Below are 22880 nucleotides of genomic sequence, written 5' to 3'. Positions count from 1 at the left end.
TGGATATTACAATAAGTGTGCTGCTTTCAGCAAGCACACTTAATAATAATTATATTAATAGGCATACAAAATACTGAATTATTGAGAAGATACAGTTTCAAAACAATTGTATTTTCTAATAGAGGGCTGTGACATATGTGGTTGTGATAAATGGGTGAACAAAACCTCCAGGATTTTTGCACTGAAAACTTTTCACATCAATTCCACAATAAAGGCAACCTGTCACTCTTGACATTTTCACTCAGAAACCTATTCATCTCCTCAAGATCATCATTGACACCCTCTTCCTCCAGGTTGCGACTTGCCCACATACTCTCTGTCCATTACTGTGTAAGGTCACAGTCGTTGCCCCCCCGGAGTGTTAAATGCCTGGGAGTTGTCCAAGATATCTTGACCTTTACGGATCACTTTGCGGCAAAGGCACAGTCCAGCCTTCACGTCCCTATAAGACAAATCCTGCACTCAATGCATCCCTACTGCCCTCATTTGCTCTATTCATCTCTTCACTCAAGGGTTGTAAATCATTCTGTTCATATGACCACTTGAAAACATCCGTCATTATGCCCCTTAAAGGAACACGCCTACTTTTTGGGACTTTAGCTTATTCACCGTATCCCCCAGAGTTAGATAAGTCCATACATACCCTTTTCATCTCCGTGCGTGCCGTAACTCTGTCTGACGAACCCACCGCTAGCTTAGCTAAGACTGGAGGTAAACGGCTCCAGCTAGCATACGGCTCCCTATAAGTGACAAAATAACGCCAACGTTTTCCTATTTACATGCAGAATTTACATTCTGCGGAGTTATTTACTCCAACTCTGAGCGAACTCTCTGCTCTTCACCACGGGGCTTCTCAGGTGCTGCGAGCAAATCACTCCGCAGAAGTAGCAGTGCTTCGCCTTCTGAGAATATAGTTCCCAGTATGTATACGGTTAGAAGATGGCTGTGTCTCATGTGACCTTGTTATTTGTACACACTGTGACTATACAAATCACAACATCTACATAGGAAAAGGTTGGTGTTATTTTGTCACTTATTGGGAGCCGTATGCTAGCTGGAGCCGTTTACCTCCAGTCTTTGTGCTAAGCTAGGCTAGCGGTGGTGCGTCAGACAGAGTTACGGCACGCACGGAGATGAAAAGGGTATGGACTTATCTAACTCTGGGGGATACGGTGAAAAAGCTAAAGTCCCAAAAAGCCGGCGTGTTCCTTTAAGCAATGATGGGACATTTTATCTCTGATAATGCGTATCTGCATTTCACATGAAATGCAATTTTTACAAATCTGTTTCGAGCTACGTGGTTTGAAATCCTATTCAAATCGCATGGAAATCCGTTTCAGTCTGACCGCTCTGATCAGATTTCACGTGGTTTGTGTGAATTTCAGACGTTATTATAGGAAACATGCTGAAAGTGCGGACATGCAGAAAATGACAAAACTGAACAGTTGCGATACACATTGTGGACAGTCAATAATTTTTAGATCAGATTTCAATCGGATACACAAATAATCAAATTTGGACTGACAGTGTGAACATATCTGGAGAGGCTCTCTTCACATGAAAGGCACTTCAAAGAGGTCATATCAAAGCTTTTTATAATTTCAATTTTCCCTGAGGTCTGCAATTAGTTAAGTAGCCTATTGTGCATCATTTTGTTTATCATCATTTTCCACTCTCTCTCTGACAGTTTCTTGTCGCTGTGCCTTTAGGACTTCATACAAATACTTTTCTGTTGAGTTCAAGTTTTTAACTGCACCATCATTCATAAGCAGATTCATAAAATAATGCATGCTGTAATGAGACGCACGAACTCTCAAGGTCAGACTGAAATTATCAGAGACATTTTTAATTGAATTAATTTCTTCTGAAAGTTCCAACATGATATAGTACAACAATGAATTCTTCTAGAAAGATAAAGGGAAATTTTTAAATAAATGTCTCTTTCAAACTGACCTTTTATAAATAACTGTAAATGAACTTTTTAGCTTCAAAAGATGAAAATCAGACAAAAAAAGGGGGAAAATTAAACAAAATTTCCTAAAATCAGGTTTATTTGTTACAACTGGATTGATTCTGATGGTTGCAGAACTGCAGTAAACGCTATTGTCTGTCCAGTGTTTTTAATCAAAAATAAAAGCCCCAAAGCAATCAAAATCAAATCCATTTGATCAAACTGTCAAAAGAACTGATTAATTTTGGCTATTTGCTACTTTATATTAGAAAAGTGTATTGGATTTGAGAACACAATTTTAGGATACAACAAAAACCTCAAACTGTTCAGTACAAAACAAAACAGTTTTGACAGCAGACTGACCTCCTTTTTTTTCTGATGGTCTTCGAAATCATGCTTCCCGTAGAGATTCAATTTCATCTTACAGTTTTGAAGCTCCAGTGCCGGCATTTCCACACAACATTCTCCAACATATTCATGGAAGAGCCACAGACACTTATTCAGGTCAGCCTGTCAGAACTAAACACTGCTTGTCAGCGTGCGAATGGGCAGCATGTGACCTCATCTCTACATGAAAGGGTTCCAGGGCATAGAAGAAGTGCAAGGCACAACAAAATATGAAAAATGGGAAATGAGAGTCTCATGGGTGTTTTTGTCTGCGTTCCTACATCATACTGAAATATTAGTGTCCTGAACCTGTCTCAACTCTGTGTATTTCTACGTTATAAAATTATGATATAATAAGCTTTGATCTTGTTTAGATATTTCTGTCTGGCTCTGATCTAGTTATCTTAGTCCCAGAGGGGAGTTAAAAATGTACAGTCCAGTAAAGCTCATAAGAACAAGAAGACGCTTATAATGAGTTTTAATCAAATTATAAACAAACAAAAAATGTTACTTTTAAGTTTAAAAAAATGGTGTCCAAAAGTCTTGAAATTGCCTTTAACAGTTATTGATTGGTGACATTATCATGAACTTTGTCGTAAACTTTGACTGACTTTCAGTATAATAGATTTTTAATAGATTAAATCCTTGCATAAGAAAACTACATAGAAATATGTCATCCTTCATTTCTGCCTTTGATATATACATTCTTGAAAAGAAGATTTATGAGTTATTGTCTTTTAACCCATATAAAAAAGTACACAAGCATATAGACAGCAAAAGCTAAAGCTATATTTTGTATAGCGTTGTGCTTTTGGCATGAGTGGAAATAAATTTAATTACTTCTGAATTTTCCAGTGTTTATGAAATGCAATATGTGCACAGATAAGGTGGATCGGATCTGCTCTCTTAAACTTTCATTTAAGTGTTTGAAATATTTCCAGATTAAATTAGCTATGCTGATAATACCTCTGAACTAAACAGTGTTTGAACTGCATTTTTTGTTCTTTAAAAAAAAAAAGCTTTGTCTCATAAAATATCATGCCTGTCGCATGCAATTCTTTATTAGTAGGCTTATAATTTCATGCCAACAATATGCCTAATACTTTCAATGGAAAAAATAAACAGGTTGTTATCTATCCACTCACCCAACTGAGTCATTGAAATTTCCATATAAACAACATACAGGCCTGTTTCACATATGCCATTCCAAGGATCTTTGTTTCCAAGGATCTTTGGCTTTCTTTGCAAAAAGATTTACGGTTGTAAAAAATAACACCTTACTTTCTGCGATTATACTGGTGGAGATACACCTAAAATAATTAAGGTAATCAATGCAGCATTCTTTTTTTCCCACTTCCTGAGCCTATGCTTTTTCCTATTTTTTTTTTTTTTTTGGCTGGCTGGCATTTTTATCCTCTTGCTATTTGCTATTCACCCTTGTCTCTACAAAGAGAGCGGCCGACAGAGGGCGGTTTGCACGTGCCCTATAATCGGATGCGCTTTAAAATTAAAAAGCTTTAAAAACGGAATTACCATAATTATGAGATTCCGACTTGTAAGGGCCATGACACACAAAGCCAACGATCGGCTGTTGGTGAGTGTCTGTTGGGCTAGTTTTAGTGTGTTTCACACGTCGGCGGCAATACAGCATATAAATCGGCGTCAGGGCCATAAGGTAGAGACACACCAAACCAACACCAAAGAACAAGCGCTGATGAAAGCTTCTTTTTTTGCCTGTGACGGGGCAAAAAAGCTACGCTTGAACACACCGAAAGGACTGGAGGCGACTGTCAACTAGCACGCGCGTTCTGCGCCTGCGTGTAAAGGAGATATCTGTCAATTTCTGCAGATACACTGTAAAAAATGGCTGTGAAATCTACAGTTATTTACTGTAGATTTCACAGTAACATTACTGTATAAGATTTTTACAGTAGAATATTGTAAAGTTTACATCAGAGTGATACAGTATTTAAATTGTACAGAGAGAAACTGAATTTACAGTGATTAACTGTTGTATACTGTTTATAGTACTGTATTGCATACAATACATAAAAAACAGTGCTTAACTGTTTTTTGTAAATGCAATTGAAATCACAGTATTTATTTTTTTCTTCTACAGTAAAACAATCAATACTGTAAATACAACTAAAATCACAGTGTTTAATTGTTTTTTATTTTACAGTGAATACACAAAATATTGTAAATGTAAGTACAGTACCCTTACTGTAAAACGTATTCACAGTAACTTATTGGCAACAATTAGCCAGTAAGTTACTGTAAATACAACTAAAATCACAGTATTTCATTGTTTTTGATTTCACAGTGTATACATAAAATACTGTAAATGGAAGTACAGTACCCTTACTGTAAAAAGTATTCACAGTAACTTACTGGCTGATTGTTGCCAGTAAGTTACTGTAAATTTTACGGTACATTTTTTACATTGTATATTTGTCTATATTCGTCAAAAAACCAACACAAACCGTAAACAAATCAGTGTGTGCTTACTGTTTTGAATATCAATCATGCTGATTACTTTATTTATTCCACTTGCCTCATTTTATTATTAAAATATTTGCCCAGGAACACTCAGGTAAGATGGTGTAAAATTAGAACAGCCTTCTGTCTGTACCATCTGTGGACTCTCTCTCGACTCATTTACAAAACTGAACAGCCAATCAGAGTTCTCTCTTTCACCGACAACACTACGCCAATTCCAGCCTACATGATGAATCGCCGCCCAAAAAACCTGACCCTTTCCGACTAGAGCCAACGGTGCAGAACACACCGGAAAAACCAAGTCGACCGAAGCTTAAAAACAGCCCGACGGCCGATCGTCGGCTTGGTGTGTCCCGGGCTATAGAGTGATACAGGTGCTTCACTTTGTAGGCCAAACGGCACAACAACAACAACAACAACAACAACAACAACAAAAAAGCTCTTTGATCAGCAAAAGTGTATGATACTTACACAATTTGTCCATCAAGGTAATCATCATAGTTGAACACAACTTTTATGAATTTAGACCTTATTTCAGCCATTTAACCAAAATCCCATTAAAAAAACCCATTGACTTCGGGACATGGAGCCAGAAGTGCTAAAATCCTAACTATAGTAAATGCTAACTATATTTTCATTACAAAGTGAGATGCCTGGATTGAAGACAGTGATAAACATGATTGATATTCAAAATGGTAAGCAATTAAGCACTGCTTTGTTTACATTTGTATGTCTGCAGTTCAAGTTTCAGTTTCTCTTTTTGAATGATGAATATATTGATACCTGCTAATAAAGATAGTTATTTCCTTACACAGTTGTTCAGACACAGGTTTTGGCCAAGACACAGCCAACGCAAAGGGACAACGCAGTCTGCTTTTGTCGCCTCTAGTTCTTTAAAGGCCTTAAAAAGCTTTCAGGTTCTCGTAGAACTCGTAATCACAATTTGTAAACTCTATATTTTCTGAGAGCTTGTACTACCTGCCCTCTGCAGATGCATTTTGCCGTTATTAGTGTTGCCATAGAAATGCATAATACAATTATGACATGTGAAAGCAGCATTAAGGCCTGTTCACAACAAGGATGATAACTATAAAGATAATGATAAAGATATATAGTTCTAAAAATATAAAAAGCTACAAAGAAATAATATATTGTGTCAATTAAAGTTTGTTTTTTTGTGACTAATCTTGGTTACACTCTGCACCTGATGCATATACAGTAGATGGACTAATCCACAGTCATTAAGTGCTATTTTTGTATTATGTTATTTCTCGCTCACAAGAGAAATGCGAGACAAAATGTATCAAAATGGCTTCAGTTGCATAAATGTTGGTTTTTATTCCATAGTGGCTTTCTTGTAGGGCAGTTTTAATTGGAACAATTTTCATGGGGAAAGTGTAATTGCAGGGGTCTTAGAGTGTAATTGCAGGGGTCTTTTTCACAATCTACAGATGCATACAAAGAAACTTTTTGAATGAGGTGCTTTTCAAGAACATACACATAGCCTATTCATCCATGAAAATTTCTTGGCCTTTTATGTCCGCTCAGAACAATCTGCACTTGAGGTACATATAATGGTTGCTTTAAAGGTTGTCTGTTGGGTTATTTATGGACTGCCACATGGTCTACTGGATTATTGGTTTTATTTATTGGTTTGATGGTATTGAATTGACTGTTGTTCCATGCATTTTATTTTGAGTTTATTTGATTCTTTACTGGTTTCTTAAAGGGATAGTTCACCCATATATGAAAATTGGACATAATTCCAAACACTTTCTCTGTTCTGTAGAACACAAAAGTGGAATTTTTGAAGAATATCCTGTCTGATCTAATGGAAACTGTGGATGTCAAGCTCCAAAATTACCATAAATGTTTCATAAAAGTGGTCTATATGACTCATGTGCTATATTCCATGTATTCTGATGTCATACAGTCCCCAATCATTATATGGAGTGACCAGGTGACCAGGATATTTTTTAAAATTTGTTCTTTGGTCTTTTGTGCTCTACAGATTTGCAATAACATGAGGGTGAGTAAATTATAACTGAATTTTAAATATTTGTGCTAACTCTTCTATTAAATACGTTTTCGGGAAATAATAGTGCTTCTCGTTTTGTCTCTCTCTTCAATCAATAGCCAACACACAAATGAGAACAGTTTGATGTTGATTTCTTAATTTTCTTTTTTTTTTTCTGTAATTTTTTTCTTTTTCAGTTTTGAGGACTTTCTGATTGAAAACATGGGCACCCACTAGAGCTGCCAGTCATTCTGAGAGGAAAGAACCATTTAAAATCAAATTCACTGGCAAGTGTTCAGTCCAATGAGGCTCTGTACTTGGCTCTGTTTTCCAGCTGCTTCATCTTGACACTTCTACATTTAATCCATTTCACTTCACAGACCTTTTCAAAGACCTTTTGTTTTGCTGATGTCACTTTCACACATGTAAATTATTTTTATTCAGGTTCTACACAAGATTCATTCATAATTTAGTGCACATTACTACCCATGCTTTGAGAACAGTTCTGTTGGGAAAATAAGTCATTTTATAAAGCCTAGCAAATTGGATGCAGATTCCTCAGCTCTTGAGTTCTTTGATTTCTCCGAGAATAACAGTGTTACTTTGCATGACTTTGTTGGGACGCCCAGTCCCATGACAATTAGCAACTGTTTGAAACATTTTCCATTTGTAATACTTCTCGCAATTGTTTCATTGTTTGGATATTGCAGAAAGTCTGATGAGCATCGATACAGTCATGTGTCTGTTTCATTCGTGATCATTAAGCTAACTTAGTTTTTTGCAAAACCTTTTTTATTTTTTGCACAGTTGTGCTATGTTTGTGAAAATGGCTGTTCTGCCTAATGAAGTGGAAACGGCAGTACAGTGTCTTTTTGCAGTTACTGAATTGCATTCCTTGCGATTAACTTTACACTGGCAGATTAGATTTGGCTATAAATATTGTTTAAATATTGAAATAAAAATAGTAATTTGTAGCATGATGAATACTACAAACTTACAGTCTCTTACTTCTGCCAAAATGGATAAATGTTTTTGATGACATTACTCATCAGATTTTCTGTCCAATCAAATGCTCTCTAAAGCGTCACGCCCCCAACATTATAAAAATGTTCGATATGTCCCGCTCTGTTTTCCTGTTTCAGTGGAAATACGCATTTCAAGGCACTTCAGTGGACCTTTAACTCAATATGCTCGCAATCACAACGTTGAATAGGGCACAGCCGATTGGTTCCTACTGTATCAGCAGCCAATAAGCTTGTTACTCAACTTTCATATATGGTCAGCGTTTGCTGTAGCAGTTTCAGAAACCCTCCACCTCCCCAGCTCCACCTGTATAGATCTGCTACGGGCAGTGCTGGGTAGTAACTGATTAAATGTAATCTGGATTATTTAATCAGATTCCAAAAACTTGTTATTAGATTATATTACATTTTAAAATGCTCATAATCAGATTACAGTTACTTTTTATGGATTACATATTATGGCAGTAAATGATTCATGATTTACTGATTCTTTCCATCACACTCCTCTGAGCCCATTGCTCATACTCAGAGGAGAATGATGGAAAGTTACTGTCCAATCAATGTTTTAAATTTTCCTTTCTAAAAAAGCCTATTGTCATACCTTTTAGTTTTGACTATATTCACAATGTAGAATGGCATCAGCAGAGGCAGCGTAGCAGATCTATTCCAAACAGACATATTTTTCACATTATCCATTATTACCAATGCAAAACACTCCGTCATGACATATATGTCTAAAGTATATTGTAATATTAGATTTTTGGTCAATTTAATGCATCCCTGGTAATTTCTTTCAAAAACTTGAACGTGATTCTGAACAACATAGTGTATACAGTATACTGTAAAATACCTATAGTGTATGATGTTATGTTATAGCTATATAAATTATATTATCCCTGTTTCTCTATTTACTTTGAAAGGTTTTATCATTATTTTTCTTTCTGTATGACATGACTCTTTACAGGCACATTTTGTTTCAAAAGCAAACCTTTATGTACAGTCCACAAATCTGGAATGTTACTCAGGAAATGTTTTCAGTGGTTTTACCCCATTAAAGTGATAGCATCAGAGGACAGAAGCTTGCAAAAATATCTGATTAAAGATCAAAGGCTATAGCTTGTTTTTGCAAGGTTTTAGCTAAGAAATTGACAGATTACCAAAGCAACTGTATAATTAAGAGAATGATCTGAAGACTCGTAGGACATGACTCAACACGGTTATGAAGGCAGAAAGCTCTCATTTGTGCACAAATATATTTTCTGAAACACTTAATATGTTGTTAAAGATGTTATACATGCATTGCACAGCAACTGCTTTGATAAATTTCCCACGATGCCCTGATATTGATGATGAGGTACTATTTACAGGAAGTTCGCACCCCATTGCACATACTTGAGGAGAGTGATGGAAAGATACTGTCCATTAAAGAATAAAAACAGGCCCACATTTAACATTCCAGTTGGTGTAGTCAGTTTGATTCACTCATATTAAATTATACGATATGATTTGAAAGCTACGTTTAAATATGATATATGATATATAGTATTCAAGTCCTTGGACTTGCAGTTGTAAACAATGTACTTGAACCCAATGTGATTCAATGAGCTCAGTATAGCACCACAATGTTACCTCAGTTCTGTGACGTCATGTAAAGTTGTAATACAAGATCAAATGTTTAATTATACATGATAAAACCTGCTGTTAAATTTATTTTACCTGTCATCTGCAGCAGTGTGGGGCACATGAAGGCTGAATTTTACCACTTGACAATAAATCCAACCTCATCATTGTTGACCTTTAGTGCAAATTAACGACTTAAAGGTGCAAATTCACTCTAAACACACACACACACACACACACACACACACACACACACACACACACACACACACACACACACACACACACACACACACACACACACACACACACACACACACACACACACACACACACACACACACACACGCACACTACTATAAGCTGTCCCCATAAGGTCAAAATCTACTGATATTACTATCCTTGTGGGGGACATTTGGTCCCCATAACGTATGGGAATACCAGGTACACACACACACACACACACACAGATGCGCATAAGCAAAGCACTGATGCAAACTGACAAGTCAAAACCCACATCAGGGGAAATGTTAAATGCCAAGTTATTCGAAAGCACATAGCACTTTCACTTGTTCACTAACCAGCAGCACTAACACAATATCATTCTGAATAAATACAACCACATGGTTTAATCATAATTATTCCTGCAAATCACAATTCAGATTATCACAATAAATCACAATAAACACTCAGTATAAACAGATACATTCTTGGTGAAAGTAACTTTACTAAAAAATTACAGTTTTTTACAATCACTTTGCTACTATTTTCAGAACCTTGATGTCATTTTTCAAAACTCTAGACACAAAACTCAAAACAGTTATCACTTGTAACACAGGCTGTCTAATGTTCAAAACATTGCATTGTGCATTCACATCTTTAAAGAAATCTTGCACTTGCACAATCATTGGTTCAAAAAAACAAATTTACTGTGAAATACCATTGAAACATAACTATAGATCACCCCACAAGCAACCGATAGTTTCACTGTGTCATTGTTCGTACAATCATTAAATATTGTAGAACAAAATAGGTGATACAGGTTTCATTATGGTACTACATGTACAGTAAATACATCTCTGTAAAAGTACTGCAGTAGTAGAGAGAATACTACAGTGGAATCATTGAACAAAGTTTGTAATATATTGATGCAAAACACTACAGTACAATCACAGCATAGGTTTATTTGAATCACAGCAAAAATAATTAGCTATGAAATAGAAAAGAAAAGACAGTACTGTAAAACATCAAATGCAGTGTTCCTCAACTTGCTTGCTTGTACTGTAAGAAACAAAACAGGAGTGATTATCTATACAGTGCAGTGCTGTCAATACTGTAAATAGTCTGAAAAGGTGGTACAGTATTTGGGACCATACACTGTCTGAAATAGGGGTACAGTAGGAGTCCATTTCTGTTCCCCAAGGTACAATCTACACTAACGTACTCCATAGGGCTTATTTATTGGACCTCAAGGTACACTGAAAAAAATGATTCATTGACTAGTTGAATTTACTAAAAAAAATTATGTTAATTGGATCCACATAATTAATTTTAGCTACATTTAAACAAATGCATTACGCTGAACTAAGTTCAGCTTAATGCATTTGTTTAAATGTAGCTAAAATCAATTGTGTGGAACCACTTACGATAATTTTTTTTAGTAAATTCAATGATTTCAGTAAATTCATTGAATTTACTAAATGTTTTTATCGTAAGTGGTTCCACACAATTGATTTTAGCTACATTTTAACTAATGCATTAAGTTGAACTTAGTTCAACGTAATGCATTTGTTTAAATGTAGCTAAAATTAATTATGTGGAACCAATTAACATAATTTTTTTTAGCACATTCAACTAAGTCAATGAATCATTTTTTTCAGTGTACTTTATTTTCTGAGAGTGTAGACACAGTGTCTGATGAAGCATTATGATAAAATATTAGGCTACATCCATGGATATTGTAGTCTAATTGGTTCATGCTCCACGCTAATTGGTGACAATGAATCTCGTTATCTTGAAACTTTCATGATTTACAGTAAACATGGAAGATTGTTTGTCTGTTTCCATACAACTATGCATTAAGAGTAATGCAACAGTTACTTATCATTTTGAGCAGTTGTATCAATTGATAGTTAGATCATTGTAAGGAAATGAATAGACACTCAATTGAAATGTAATGTGTGAATTGTCTTTTGAAATAGTAGTACTTTGATGTTAAGTTGTGTCATTGAACAGGTGATTTTTGTTGAATGAACAAATGATCTAAGTTTTATGTGTATTGTATCCAAGCAATTGAGAAAAGGGTTAGAGTTTTGAAAAATGTGCATTTTGATCATTGGTTTTGAGTTTTGTGTCTAGAGTTGTGAAAAATGACATCAAGGTTCTGAAAATAGTAACAAAGTGATTGTAAAAACTGTAAATAAGCCTTTTAGCCTGACACACAGAGACTGGCTCAACCAATAGAATGAGTTCGGGGGTGGGACGATCTGTCTGCCCAACCAATGGAATGTAGGGGGAGTGTTCGAGAAACCTGTTTGAAAATGATTATCTTTGCAATTCTGTTTGATAGAAACATTAACAATCAGCATAAAGTCAAAGATGAACAGAACACCTTGAGAAAAAGTGTGGGTGCAGGAAAGATTCGTATTATCGTTCATAACTCATGTGTTTTCTCTTTTTATAAATTTTTGCCCTGTTACTGTGACAGATTTACATGTCTATATTTTTGTTTATATTGGCTTTACTGTCAATAATGAGGGCAATTATGTTCTTATACTAGTGTAATTTTAGTATTTAAAATACTAGTTTTTATTAATATTTTTCATTAATTTATATTTTTAGCTTTTCCATTTTAATTTTAATTAACATTTTAGTCATTTTGTTGTGTTTTTGTCATTTTTTAAAAAAATATGTCCATAGTTTATATATATATTTTTTTTCAGTTCATTTTTTTTATGGCTTTAGTTTTAGTTAACTTAGTCATAAACTAAGCAAAAACAGTAATGGGTTGAATGAAGGAAAACAGATTATGTCTTTAACTGCTGCCAAATAGAAAACAAAACAAAAACAATTTAATTACAGATTGATTAAATGACAGCAGAGAAAGCAACAGTGGGAAAACAACTGATATTTTTCAGTACAACCATTCTTAAAAGGCCTGACTGGCCTCAGCGGCACTTTTTGCTCCCATACATCTATTTTTACTTGATCTAATCTCCTTAAATATCCCTAAGGGACAGATATGGCTGTTAAATGCTTCTAAGGAGAGAGTTTATCTCTGATATGTTCTCTATTTTATATCTAAATTTGAACTTGGTGAGAAAATACTTAAATGATTTCTACCCTGCTATTCTGATTTGCAAATTAACGGAAAAAAAATAATAACCCACATAAACGCTCAGTGTGTTTATAGCATCAGTTGTCTGAGCATTAAATATCTGAATTGGACAAACACTGGGCACATCCAAATGAGTTTTGATCTCAATGAAAGGTCATATTAGTGCATTCGGCATTATGCATTTAAATATCATTCATTTATCTTTCTCATCATCAATCAGATTAATAAGTATGCACTGATTGTCCATCTCATCCAAGAGGTCAAGGTTAAGCATGGTCCAGTTTGCCCCTGTTGGTAGATGTTGTAACTACATCACTCAACATCTTTCTCCCTTCATCTTCTCCTTTTTTTCATAGTTTTAGCTCTCCATTTCAGTTGACTGCCTTTTTCTTTTGTTTTTTGTTGTAGTGTTTTTTATATATATATATATATATCCAGATTGCTTGTTGATTATTGTACTGTTTGTACACACTACATTTTCAAAAAAGGGACAATCACATGTAATATTCAACTATTTTGCTGGGTAAATGCACCATTTTATTCACAAAGTCAAATACACTTGAGTTTCTTCATGTGAAACAAGATCACAAGTCCACGACAACAACATGATTGCATTCACAATAACCATTACAGATCAAAAAGTTATGATCATTCACAAAATGAAAAGCATAATCATACTCTTCAGAAAATACAATCAGCACAAAAAGCATTATGAAGGATTGAAGCACAAAACAGCAATGAAGGAAATAGTTTCATGAAAATACCAAGGATGATTCCATAAAGGCACCACATAAGCACTTCAGAAACCCCAGTCCATTCCTGCCAGGATTCAACTTGTACACAATACTGACTAAATAATGCAGCAAAACATCAAGCAATGATCAATACAGCTCTTTTAAAATGACTTTTACTTGTAAAGCAGACAAGGACACTGACTATTTTTTGTTCACATTTGAAAACAGTGAAGTGCTTTCTCCAAATCAATGCCCAAAACACTAACCTCTGTAAACTTAAAACCAAAAATCTTCATGAAAAATATTTATCTATTCCAAATATTTAGAAAAATCACAGTCCCAGTTACCTCATTAGAACTACAAGTCACCATGAAAAAAATTTTTTTTTTTATATATATATATATATATCCAAACAGTAGAGCCGCTGCTCCTCCACATCGAGAGGGGTCAGTTGAGGTGGCTCGGGCATCTTTTCCGGATGCCTCCTGGACGCCTTCCTGGGAAGGCGTTCCGGGCATGTCCCACCGGGAGGAGACCCCGGGGAAGACCTAGGACACGCTGGAGAGACTATGTCTCCCGGCTGGCCTGGGAACGCCTCGGTGTCCCCCCGGAAGAGCTGGAGGAAGTGTCGAGGGAGAGGGAAGTCTGGGCATCCATGCTTAGACTGCTGCCCCCGCGACCCGGTCCCGGATAAGCGGTAGAAAATGGATGGATGGATGGATATATCCAAATATTGCAAATAAAACAAAATAAATACATACTAAGTATATTACAACAAATTTGTTCATTCCTTCACATTAAAATGGGGTTTCCTCTCCAGCGGCGCCTGCAGGTGTACGAGTATATGGACAGGGCAAGTGGTTTGACTGTATAGAGAAACTTTTCTCTGCTAATATTTCATATGAAAACATACAAATGAGAAACAAATTAATCGGAATTAGCTACAGTATTAAGATGCCAAAACATAAAATAGTTACAAACTGCCATGAGGTGTTGGATATTCACCTATAAACTGAAACAAAAGACTGCTTTTTGAGTGGTAACCAAGGGGCCGTTTACACGGCACCGTTTTCAACTAAAACTGAAAACTTTTGATGTGTTTTGGCCCTTCATTTACATGACAGTGGTTTTTTGGGGGCCTGAAAATGTAAACTTTTGAAAATGGGATTCAAAGTGCATGTTTTTGAAACCGATTCCATTATTGTCTCTGTGTAAAGGCTGTGTAAAGCATAGATATCCATATAAGGCTAGATGTCTTAAGGCGGAGTCTCGAACGGCATCACCGGCGGCCATCTTGTCACAGGGAAGCTTTCTGGCGAGCTCTGTGGTATCTGAAGTAAGGTGAGTGATCAGCACGAACACAAATCCTCTTATCTTGCTGAAATCTTGATGGATTTACAAACGGTTTGGTTTCTTACAAACGTTATTAACGTGGCTATAATTCTGAACGCTGGAACATGTTGAAATTGCAGATTTTCTTAACTATTCATATGTATGCAGTGTCATAACTACATCTCTGACGTTTATAACAAACCAAACCGTTTGAAAATTGGTAGAAAATTGAGCAAGTTATGGTTATGCACCATTAAAACACAATGTTACGAGTGAGCGAGCTCCCTGTGGCAAGATGGCCGCCGTGTGCGGACGTCGACCTCCATTGGCCAGCAGCGCGGACGAGACATCTAGCCTTTATTATATGATATCTATGGTGTAAAGTCTATAGGCACAAAGTGTTTCTTTATAAAGTGACATCGCCAACTGCTGGCCTGGCAGCTTAATACAGTGCTTTAGTCGCTTTCGCAGGGATCATTTTGACAACGTTGATGTCTGTACGCAAGGAAAACGTTTCCGTTTTTAGAACATCGTTGGGATGTAAACGTATAAGGCCTGTTTCACACTGGACGTGTATGCAGAGCATAAGCCATGTTAACGAGCAGAAGCGGCAGTCATTTCAGCACAAGTCTATTTTTTGCTGTGCCATTCACGCTGAATTAAAGCCACAGTGCCTTGTTCTTGATCAAATGACACCTGGGTTAACAAGTACCTGTAAAAAGTAAGGTGTGTGTTTTTCCACATAAAAGTCACCATATGACTTTCAGCACTATGAACTTTTTTTAATAAAACAATTTTTTGGTGTATGCAAACCTCAAAAGCTTGTTTAAACGATTAAAACTAGAGGTATAGCTTAACTTTAAGATAACTTTTATCACATATAAACAACATGTTATATGCATGTATAATATGTGTGTGAGGGGAACGCAGTAGCATCACAGCAGAGTATGCTGCACATCATAAATCAAAGCATGTTGCAGACAGTGTTTGTCGGAGAACACCTGAAAAAGGTGACACAATGGATAATTCTCGTCTGCATTTGCAGTACACGAGCCGTGGTTCAGCCGCGCGCGACAAATGCTGCCAGTTCAGGTGCGTTCACGCCATGTCGTAATTGACGTAACGATTCTGAACTGTAAAAAGCCTTCACATGCTTGTAGAACTTTTAACTTCAAGAGACAACATGTAATTTGCTAAGAGCTATGACTTGTATCACATGGCTGCTGTACCACATGAACCAGGTAATTTATGGTCATTTATGGTAATTACAAAATGGCGTGAACGCAGCAAAAGCACAATTGAATTGACACATTCTGCTTCTGCTCCACGTGCTTACACTCTGCTTATGCGTCAAACAGCATTCGTTCACACCGAAAGTGATTTTGTGTTCACCTGCATTGTTTTTCAGTTCTTATATGAACATGCACTACATGAATGTCTTTGACTATTTCGTTGATTTTTGAGTTTTAAAAAGTGTTAGACACCTTCGTTCTGTTCAGTTGTCCAATTGCTCTCACGGATCGTTTGATCTAAAGTGTCTCAAATCTTATAGAAGTGAGTAAGGCTACATAAATACTAGATAAATTCAAGAAAATGACTTCTCTCAGTTTTAAGTTGTTAACATTTTTAAACTTTTTAGTGTTGTTTTAGTAACGCAAATCATGAAAACGTGCAAATAACCAACTATGAAATCCAAAATAAAATTCTTTGTTGTCTCTTAAAGGAGTCATAACCTGCAAATTTCACTTTTCCACGAGAATCAATGTATGTTATGATTGCATAATGATTATACACTGGCCGGGAAGCCGATATTTAAAAGTGAAGCGTTTGTTTACCTCAGGGTTTGTAAAATAGCCCACGTGCACGCGCACTAAAAAACGAGATTTTGATTTCAGCCCCGTCTTGACGTCAAGACGGGGCAGGATATACCATATATGGACACCGCAGCAGGAAGCCCACCCTTCCCCTCTCCCCCTCATATTCAGTTCAGTCGCGAAAGATGGAGAAACCGAGTGCACACGTGAGTTGCTCTGTGGTTGACTGCCAGAAACAACATGCGAATGTGTTTTCTATACCAAAAACGGACCAAACTATCAGGGACCAGTGGATAAAATTCATTTTTAATGACGCTGTCCCAGCAACACTTTCAACTGGCTTATTGTTCGGTGTCTGCGCTAAACATTTTACGCCGGAATCATTCACAAATTTGGGCCAATATCAGGCGAAGTTGGCCACGAAGCTCCGTTTGAAAAAAGGTGCCATTCCAACCATCCGGGACTTGCCTGAAATTGAAACGGTAAGACTGTTTTTATTGCTCTACTGTGTGTAACAAACAGCAGCTAACTACTAATGCGGCTATTGTATGTAACGTTAGCTTCAAGGTAAACACGGGGAATGGACTCTACGTCCACGACAGCCAAAACATCGCATCAGATCTCGCGAGACAATAATGCCTTCAGAAATAAAGGTTTTAGGAGCTCTGTTTTTATTTTTTTTTCCACTTTTATTTTTTAGAAGGGCATGAAAGACTATAATACAGCAGTAGGTATCCAAATTAAGACTAGGTTATGACTCCTTTAAACTAAACATGATTAGTTTTAAATCTTTTTTTTTTTGTGGAATGCAAAAGGAAAATTTTGAAGAAGAGAAGTTCTTCTTTTGGTTGAACTAGCCTATTCCTATAATTTAACTCTGAAGAAGAAGCTAAATATGCTTGTTCAGCTCTAATGGCAGACAGCGTGGCCATTGACCAGGCTGAAGCTGGCCACAGAGTGGTTCTGGGTGCTTTTGAGTGAACTCAATCGCATGTTACGCCTAGTGTTTTGTGAACGGAGAGAGATGGATGGGCAGCAGCAGCAAAGCTGCTTGTTGAACTGCTTCCTAAAGGATTTGCTGAGCAGATAGAGGGCGAAGGGGTTCACACAAGAGTTGGTAAAGGCAAGGATACGTGCGCACACACTGGAGATGAAATGTGCCATTGAGGTGTCCACTTCTGTGTAGTGGTAGGACCGGTAGAGGTAAATCACATGGTTGGGGAGCCAGCAGATGGCAAAAAGACCCACGAACACCAGCACTGTCTTGGCAAGCCGCATCCGTGACTCAATCTAGGAAGCAGAGAGGTAAATAGCCTATCACATGTACAGAAAAGTAAATATCACAGGTTGTCCTAATATAATCATAAATCATAACAACAGCAGCAATTTGATAAAGGAACATTTAAATTGTTCCCGCATGGTTCCTTTCAAATGCATACAGACTGTATTATTCACATAACAATGGAACCGCAGAGCAAATGTATCCAGTCTCGTTTTGTTTTGTGAATACCTTTCAAAAATAGCTACTGAATCAACCTTTCAAAATTAGTTACAACAACCAGAGATGGAGGTTCAGTGTAACATTACCTCTATCTGCATTTTCAAACTCAGCAATGGAAAAATATTACAACTACTCAATAGAAGTAAAACATTCAAAATATATAATATAATATAATATAATATAATATAATATAATATAATATAATATAATATAATATAATATAATATAATATAATATAATCTTTTTATGTTGAGCAAAAACATTCTAACACCTAGAAAAAAATAATAAGAGCCTACTTATAATGGAAAAGCCTTACATAAAATTACATGGTGCTTGTTATAAATACATCTTTTGAAACTGGAATATCAAAAATGATAACTAGGCTGTGAGTGTGAGTGATATGTATGTGATATGTGACATATCACTAAATGATACAGTATGTATGTTGTGTGTCATCATGCATGATTTGGGTATATTAGATTAAATTAAGTTAAAACTATAGGATATTTTGTATAAATCAGAAAAACTGACAAAATGAGTTGCTGTTAAACTTACAGCACTTTTAAAAAAGGAAAAAATATATAATAATAACAGGTTTGAAGCATAACCTGTGGACACAGCGTTATGTCATTTTAATGTAAACTAGGAAAGTCACTGAACTTTTGTTAATACATTTAGAAAAATGTATTATATAAGTTACTCAGCTGTTCATTGCTAAACAATTAAAACTGTTAATCTAACTTCAACAACTGAAGCACTTGATCTTTGTACTCACCTGCCTCCGAATGTGCGCATTTCCTTCCACAGGCATGTTAATCGCACTCTCAATCAGACTCCTGGCAATGAAGATGTAGTACACAGAAATAATGAAGAGAGGAATGATATAGAATAAGAGAAAGGAGGCCATGGAATGGATTTTAGGTTGCAGGTCTCCAGCGTGAGGGTACGGGGCGCATGCTTTAAAGGTCTCATTGCTTTGTGGGATGTGGAAGGTATGGAGATCGGAAAACACCGCCTCAGGAATGGCCAGGGCCATGGAGAGCAGCCAGATCGAAGCAGCCCTGAGGCAGACCTTTAGCGAAGCTTTAGATGTCTTGATATCCATTGGCTTGACAATGGCCTTGTATCTAAGAGACAGAAAAAGACCCCAGGAGCAGAAGGAGATATTTTAATTAACCTTAAGGACAACGTTTTAATTAAGAACGAACACACATAAAAAATTTGACTAATTAACTCAGTGTCTGAGTTGCTGAGTTCAGTCAAAGACAAAGTCCCTTTCAAGGAAAGTCTGTTCACTCGGCGGCCATATTTGCAACACCTCTGGGCATCCAAGACCAAAGTCCAAAGTACTTGAATGGGGGAATCCTGAAATCTCAAAAAATGCTTGCCGAACTCCTAATTAAATATCATTCTGAGACAGTCCTAAGTGTGAGTCTCAGGTTTCTATGGGAACCGGAGCTTCTAACAGCTGCAGTGACGCGGTGACTTCACCAATCAGCGATTGGCTCTTTTATTCCGCCATATTGCGCATAGCAGTTTCTCCCCATAGACCTTCTGTTAGGGATCAAAGACTTACTGTGTTTTCAGTTGCAGCCATCCGCAGTAAAAAAGCTGTGTAAATCTCCTAGATCACTTGTAATTTTCCACAGCTCATACTGGTTTTTTTTTTTTTCCAACTGAAATTTCTTGGATAGATATTTTTGCATTGTTTCGTCAGTAGAACAATCCAAAAAAAATGTTTTTATTATAAAGATAATAGATATAGAAGAAGAGAGATAGGAGTAATAGGAGTGACCAACCTTAAATATCTAGTCTTTGGTTCAGTTTAGTTGTATGTAACCTAATGTTACAATTGTCTTAATGGATCAGCTGAGAACAGAAAAATTGCCCATTAGGCCTTTAACTAAACAATCTGCCTATAGCAACAAGTTAATGCTTTTGTTGAAGTACATTAGCCCACGTTATTTCAACTGGTTTTTTAAATAATAATGTTTAATTGCAGGCATGTTGAGAAACAACATTACTTATGATTCAGCAAAGAAACTCCACCAATCGGAGAATTGCAAAAAGCAAATCATGACAAACACTTTACTGTCTGCCTACTCCCAAGAAGCACTTCAAATGATATAGAGTCAGTTTCCCTACACTCTCAAAATACTTTGTATGCATAATAATATACATATTTTGCAATGAATGGAAAATATATTGTAATAATATATAATATTATAATAATATGTCTTTCAGAACATTACAAACTTCAAATCAGCATTTATAATGTTGTGATTCACTTCGTAGCTGATGGATTTTTCCTGATGGAAAAAAAAAAATACTTGCAATACCAAGGTAAAATCTGAAAAAGTGGTTGGGCACTTTTGGAATTATCAGATCACTGGATGCAGGATTGGCCAATCAGAACTGACTATTCCAGAAAACCCATGTAATCTTCTTTTTTTTTTTTTTTTTTTTTGTACCAGAAGTGAGAGTAGCCTATCCTATGACTGATTTGAAGCCCATCAGATCCAGACCACAGGAAAAGATCCTCCCACCTACGAGTTCCATTTACCATCTGTTGTTTATTGCCGTTCACCTAAACAGATTAGCCTCCAGTGCTAATCAGACATCAGACTCTCCCACCACATAGATCATGGCACAGTCTTCCTGCTTATTCATTTTTCCTTTTCTTTATCAGAGGGAGATAAGTGTAAGTGGAATTTAATTTCAATCACATGAATTTGGATAGTGCATATCACAATATCCGTGTTGTTCCGAAGCAGCTTTACAAAGAACATTGCCTCACAATCCCCTCAGTGAACAAGTCAAAGTCAACAATGGCAAGGAAAAACTCACCAATAAATCTCTGACAAAGCACCTTCAAGTTCTGTCATTGATATAAAAATATGAATCACTTCACCACACTATCAACTGTTTCTCATTTAACGCGAGGGCAACTCAACCCTCAGTTGATCCATTGCTCTGGAGGTGAGTTCTCTAGAATCAACACTAACAGGCAGAGGAAGCAGTTTTCTCCATCATTAAGCATGTTCTTTTTCATTTCCGTTCACCTGCTACTATCAGACACCAAGTCACACACTTCCTCAAGAGAACTGACAGACCAAGAAGGCATAAAATTGGAGCCTTGAGTATATGGGATATAAATACAGATGTTTTATAAAAAAAATAGAATAGAATAGAATCAGTCCCTGGATTGCTAAAGTCTGGGTTTATTATACACCTTTTCTCTTTTACATTGTGAATTACACAAAAACAGTTTTTTGTGTGTGTGTGTGTGTGTGTGTGTGTGTGTGTGTGTGTGTGTGTGAGGCTAAAGTGGCACTTTGAGTGGGATTTTGAGTTACCTGCATGTGGCATTACAGTTTTCTTCTATTGAGACAGTCTGTGCCCCTACTCGAAAAAGCATGTCATCTTTAGATTGTCGTGATGGAATTTCAGGTGGCTAGTTACTGGTCTATCAACCCTACCAACTTGTTCAAGGTCTGCCAGGTCAGTCTCACTCACACTTACTAGTCACCTTGGACCAGACCCTGAAGCCTACAAACCCTCACAAATAAATAAATAAATACATCTCTTGTAACAGTACAAATACATTTTATGTAATTGATCATTCAATAACCATTTAAAAAACACAATAATGTTTTATAGCTGTCTTTTTATAGAGGTTATGTTTAAAAAGAACATCCCCATTCTCAAGCTTGATTAATTGACAAAGACTTTAGAGGTAATTATTAATGACTTTCACATTTTAATCGCTTCCTGATATCTAAAAGGCAATCAATCATGAAACTTAATGACTCATTTTACCTGATCTCAGCATAATAATAATATTTAGTGACATTTTACGTTAGTGTTTATGTTAATGGTGTAATAATTTGTAGTATGTAGTATTGTAAAATGTAGTAATTTCGTAATCATTTCGAGGAGCTTGCTTCATCAACACATTGTGATGACTGTAATTAATGACATTAAAAATATATTTCAAATGAAATGGTGTTTTGCTTTCTGAACTGATGCTAATAAAGGATATATCTCGTTACCTGTCCGCTGCCAGCACTGTGAGCGTGAACACCGACACTCCGACTGAAGTCAGTTGAAAGAACGGAATGAGTTTACAACCCATCCGCCCAAACAGCCACTCATCCGCTAGAAACTTGCTGGCATCCACGGGCGCACAGGTGACCAGTAGCAGCACGTCTCCGAGGGCGAGACTCGACATGAACAGATTGGGGACATTGCGCATGGATTTCACGATGCAAAACGTCCTAATGAGCGTCACATTACCAATGAGTCCAGCAGTAATGAGGAGCGCGTAAACGGTTGCGATGATGATGCCTGAATGCAAGTGTGGATGCACCGGAGCGGTGCTGGTGTTGTTGCGCTCCAGAGAGTCGCTCAGAAACTTTACATCTGGTGTCGGGGTTAATGTTGCGTCAGACATGTTTTCAAATCAGTTCTTGCGCATTTCGAAACTCAAGTGTCCAATAGACGCATATTTCCATGAATACGGTTTAGTCCGGTGATATTCCTTTCCAGCTCATCCTGTGCGCAAATGGCGAGTCCATGCGAGGATTGGCTCCTATATGCCAAATCGATGCGCCTGCGCTCTCATGTGTTGGAAACCTACATTTTATTTAGCCATAAATCCTGTCTC

At 36.6% G+C, this 22880-nt stretch overlaps 1 protein-coding gene across 1 annotated transcript; it reads right to left on the bottom strand.

Annotated features, from left to right (window-relative positions):
* Positions 1–16863: 16863 nt before the first annotated feature.
* On the bottom strand, positions 16864–22780 carry grpr (gastrin-releasing peptide receptor). The gene is made up of 3 exons (XM_079857034.1): positions 22267–22780; positions 18990–19341; positions 16864–18003 (listed from the first exon to the last, which is right to left on the bottom strand). The coding sequence occupies exons 1-3, from the start codon at positions 22665–22667 to the stop codon at positions 17623–17625; spliced, it is 1134 nt and encodes a 377-aa protein (XP_079713160.1). The 5' UTR covers positions 22668–22780; the 3' UTR covers positions 16864–17622.
* Positions 22781–22880: the final 100 nt, after the last annotated feature.

Source organism: Squalius cephalus (assembly GCF_949319135.1).
Source record: "Squalius cephalus genome assembly, chromosome: 22".
In the NCBI taxonomy this organism is placed as follows: Eukaryota; Metazoa; Chordata; class Actinopteri; order Cypriniformes; family Leuciscidae; genus Squalius; species Squalius cephalus.
Note: the sequence above shows the minus strand (reverse complement) of the source record. Positions and strands in the feature narration are given on the sequence as shown.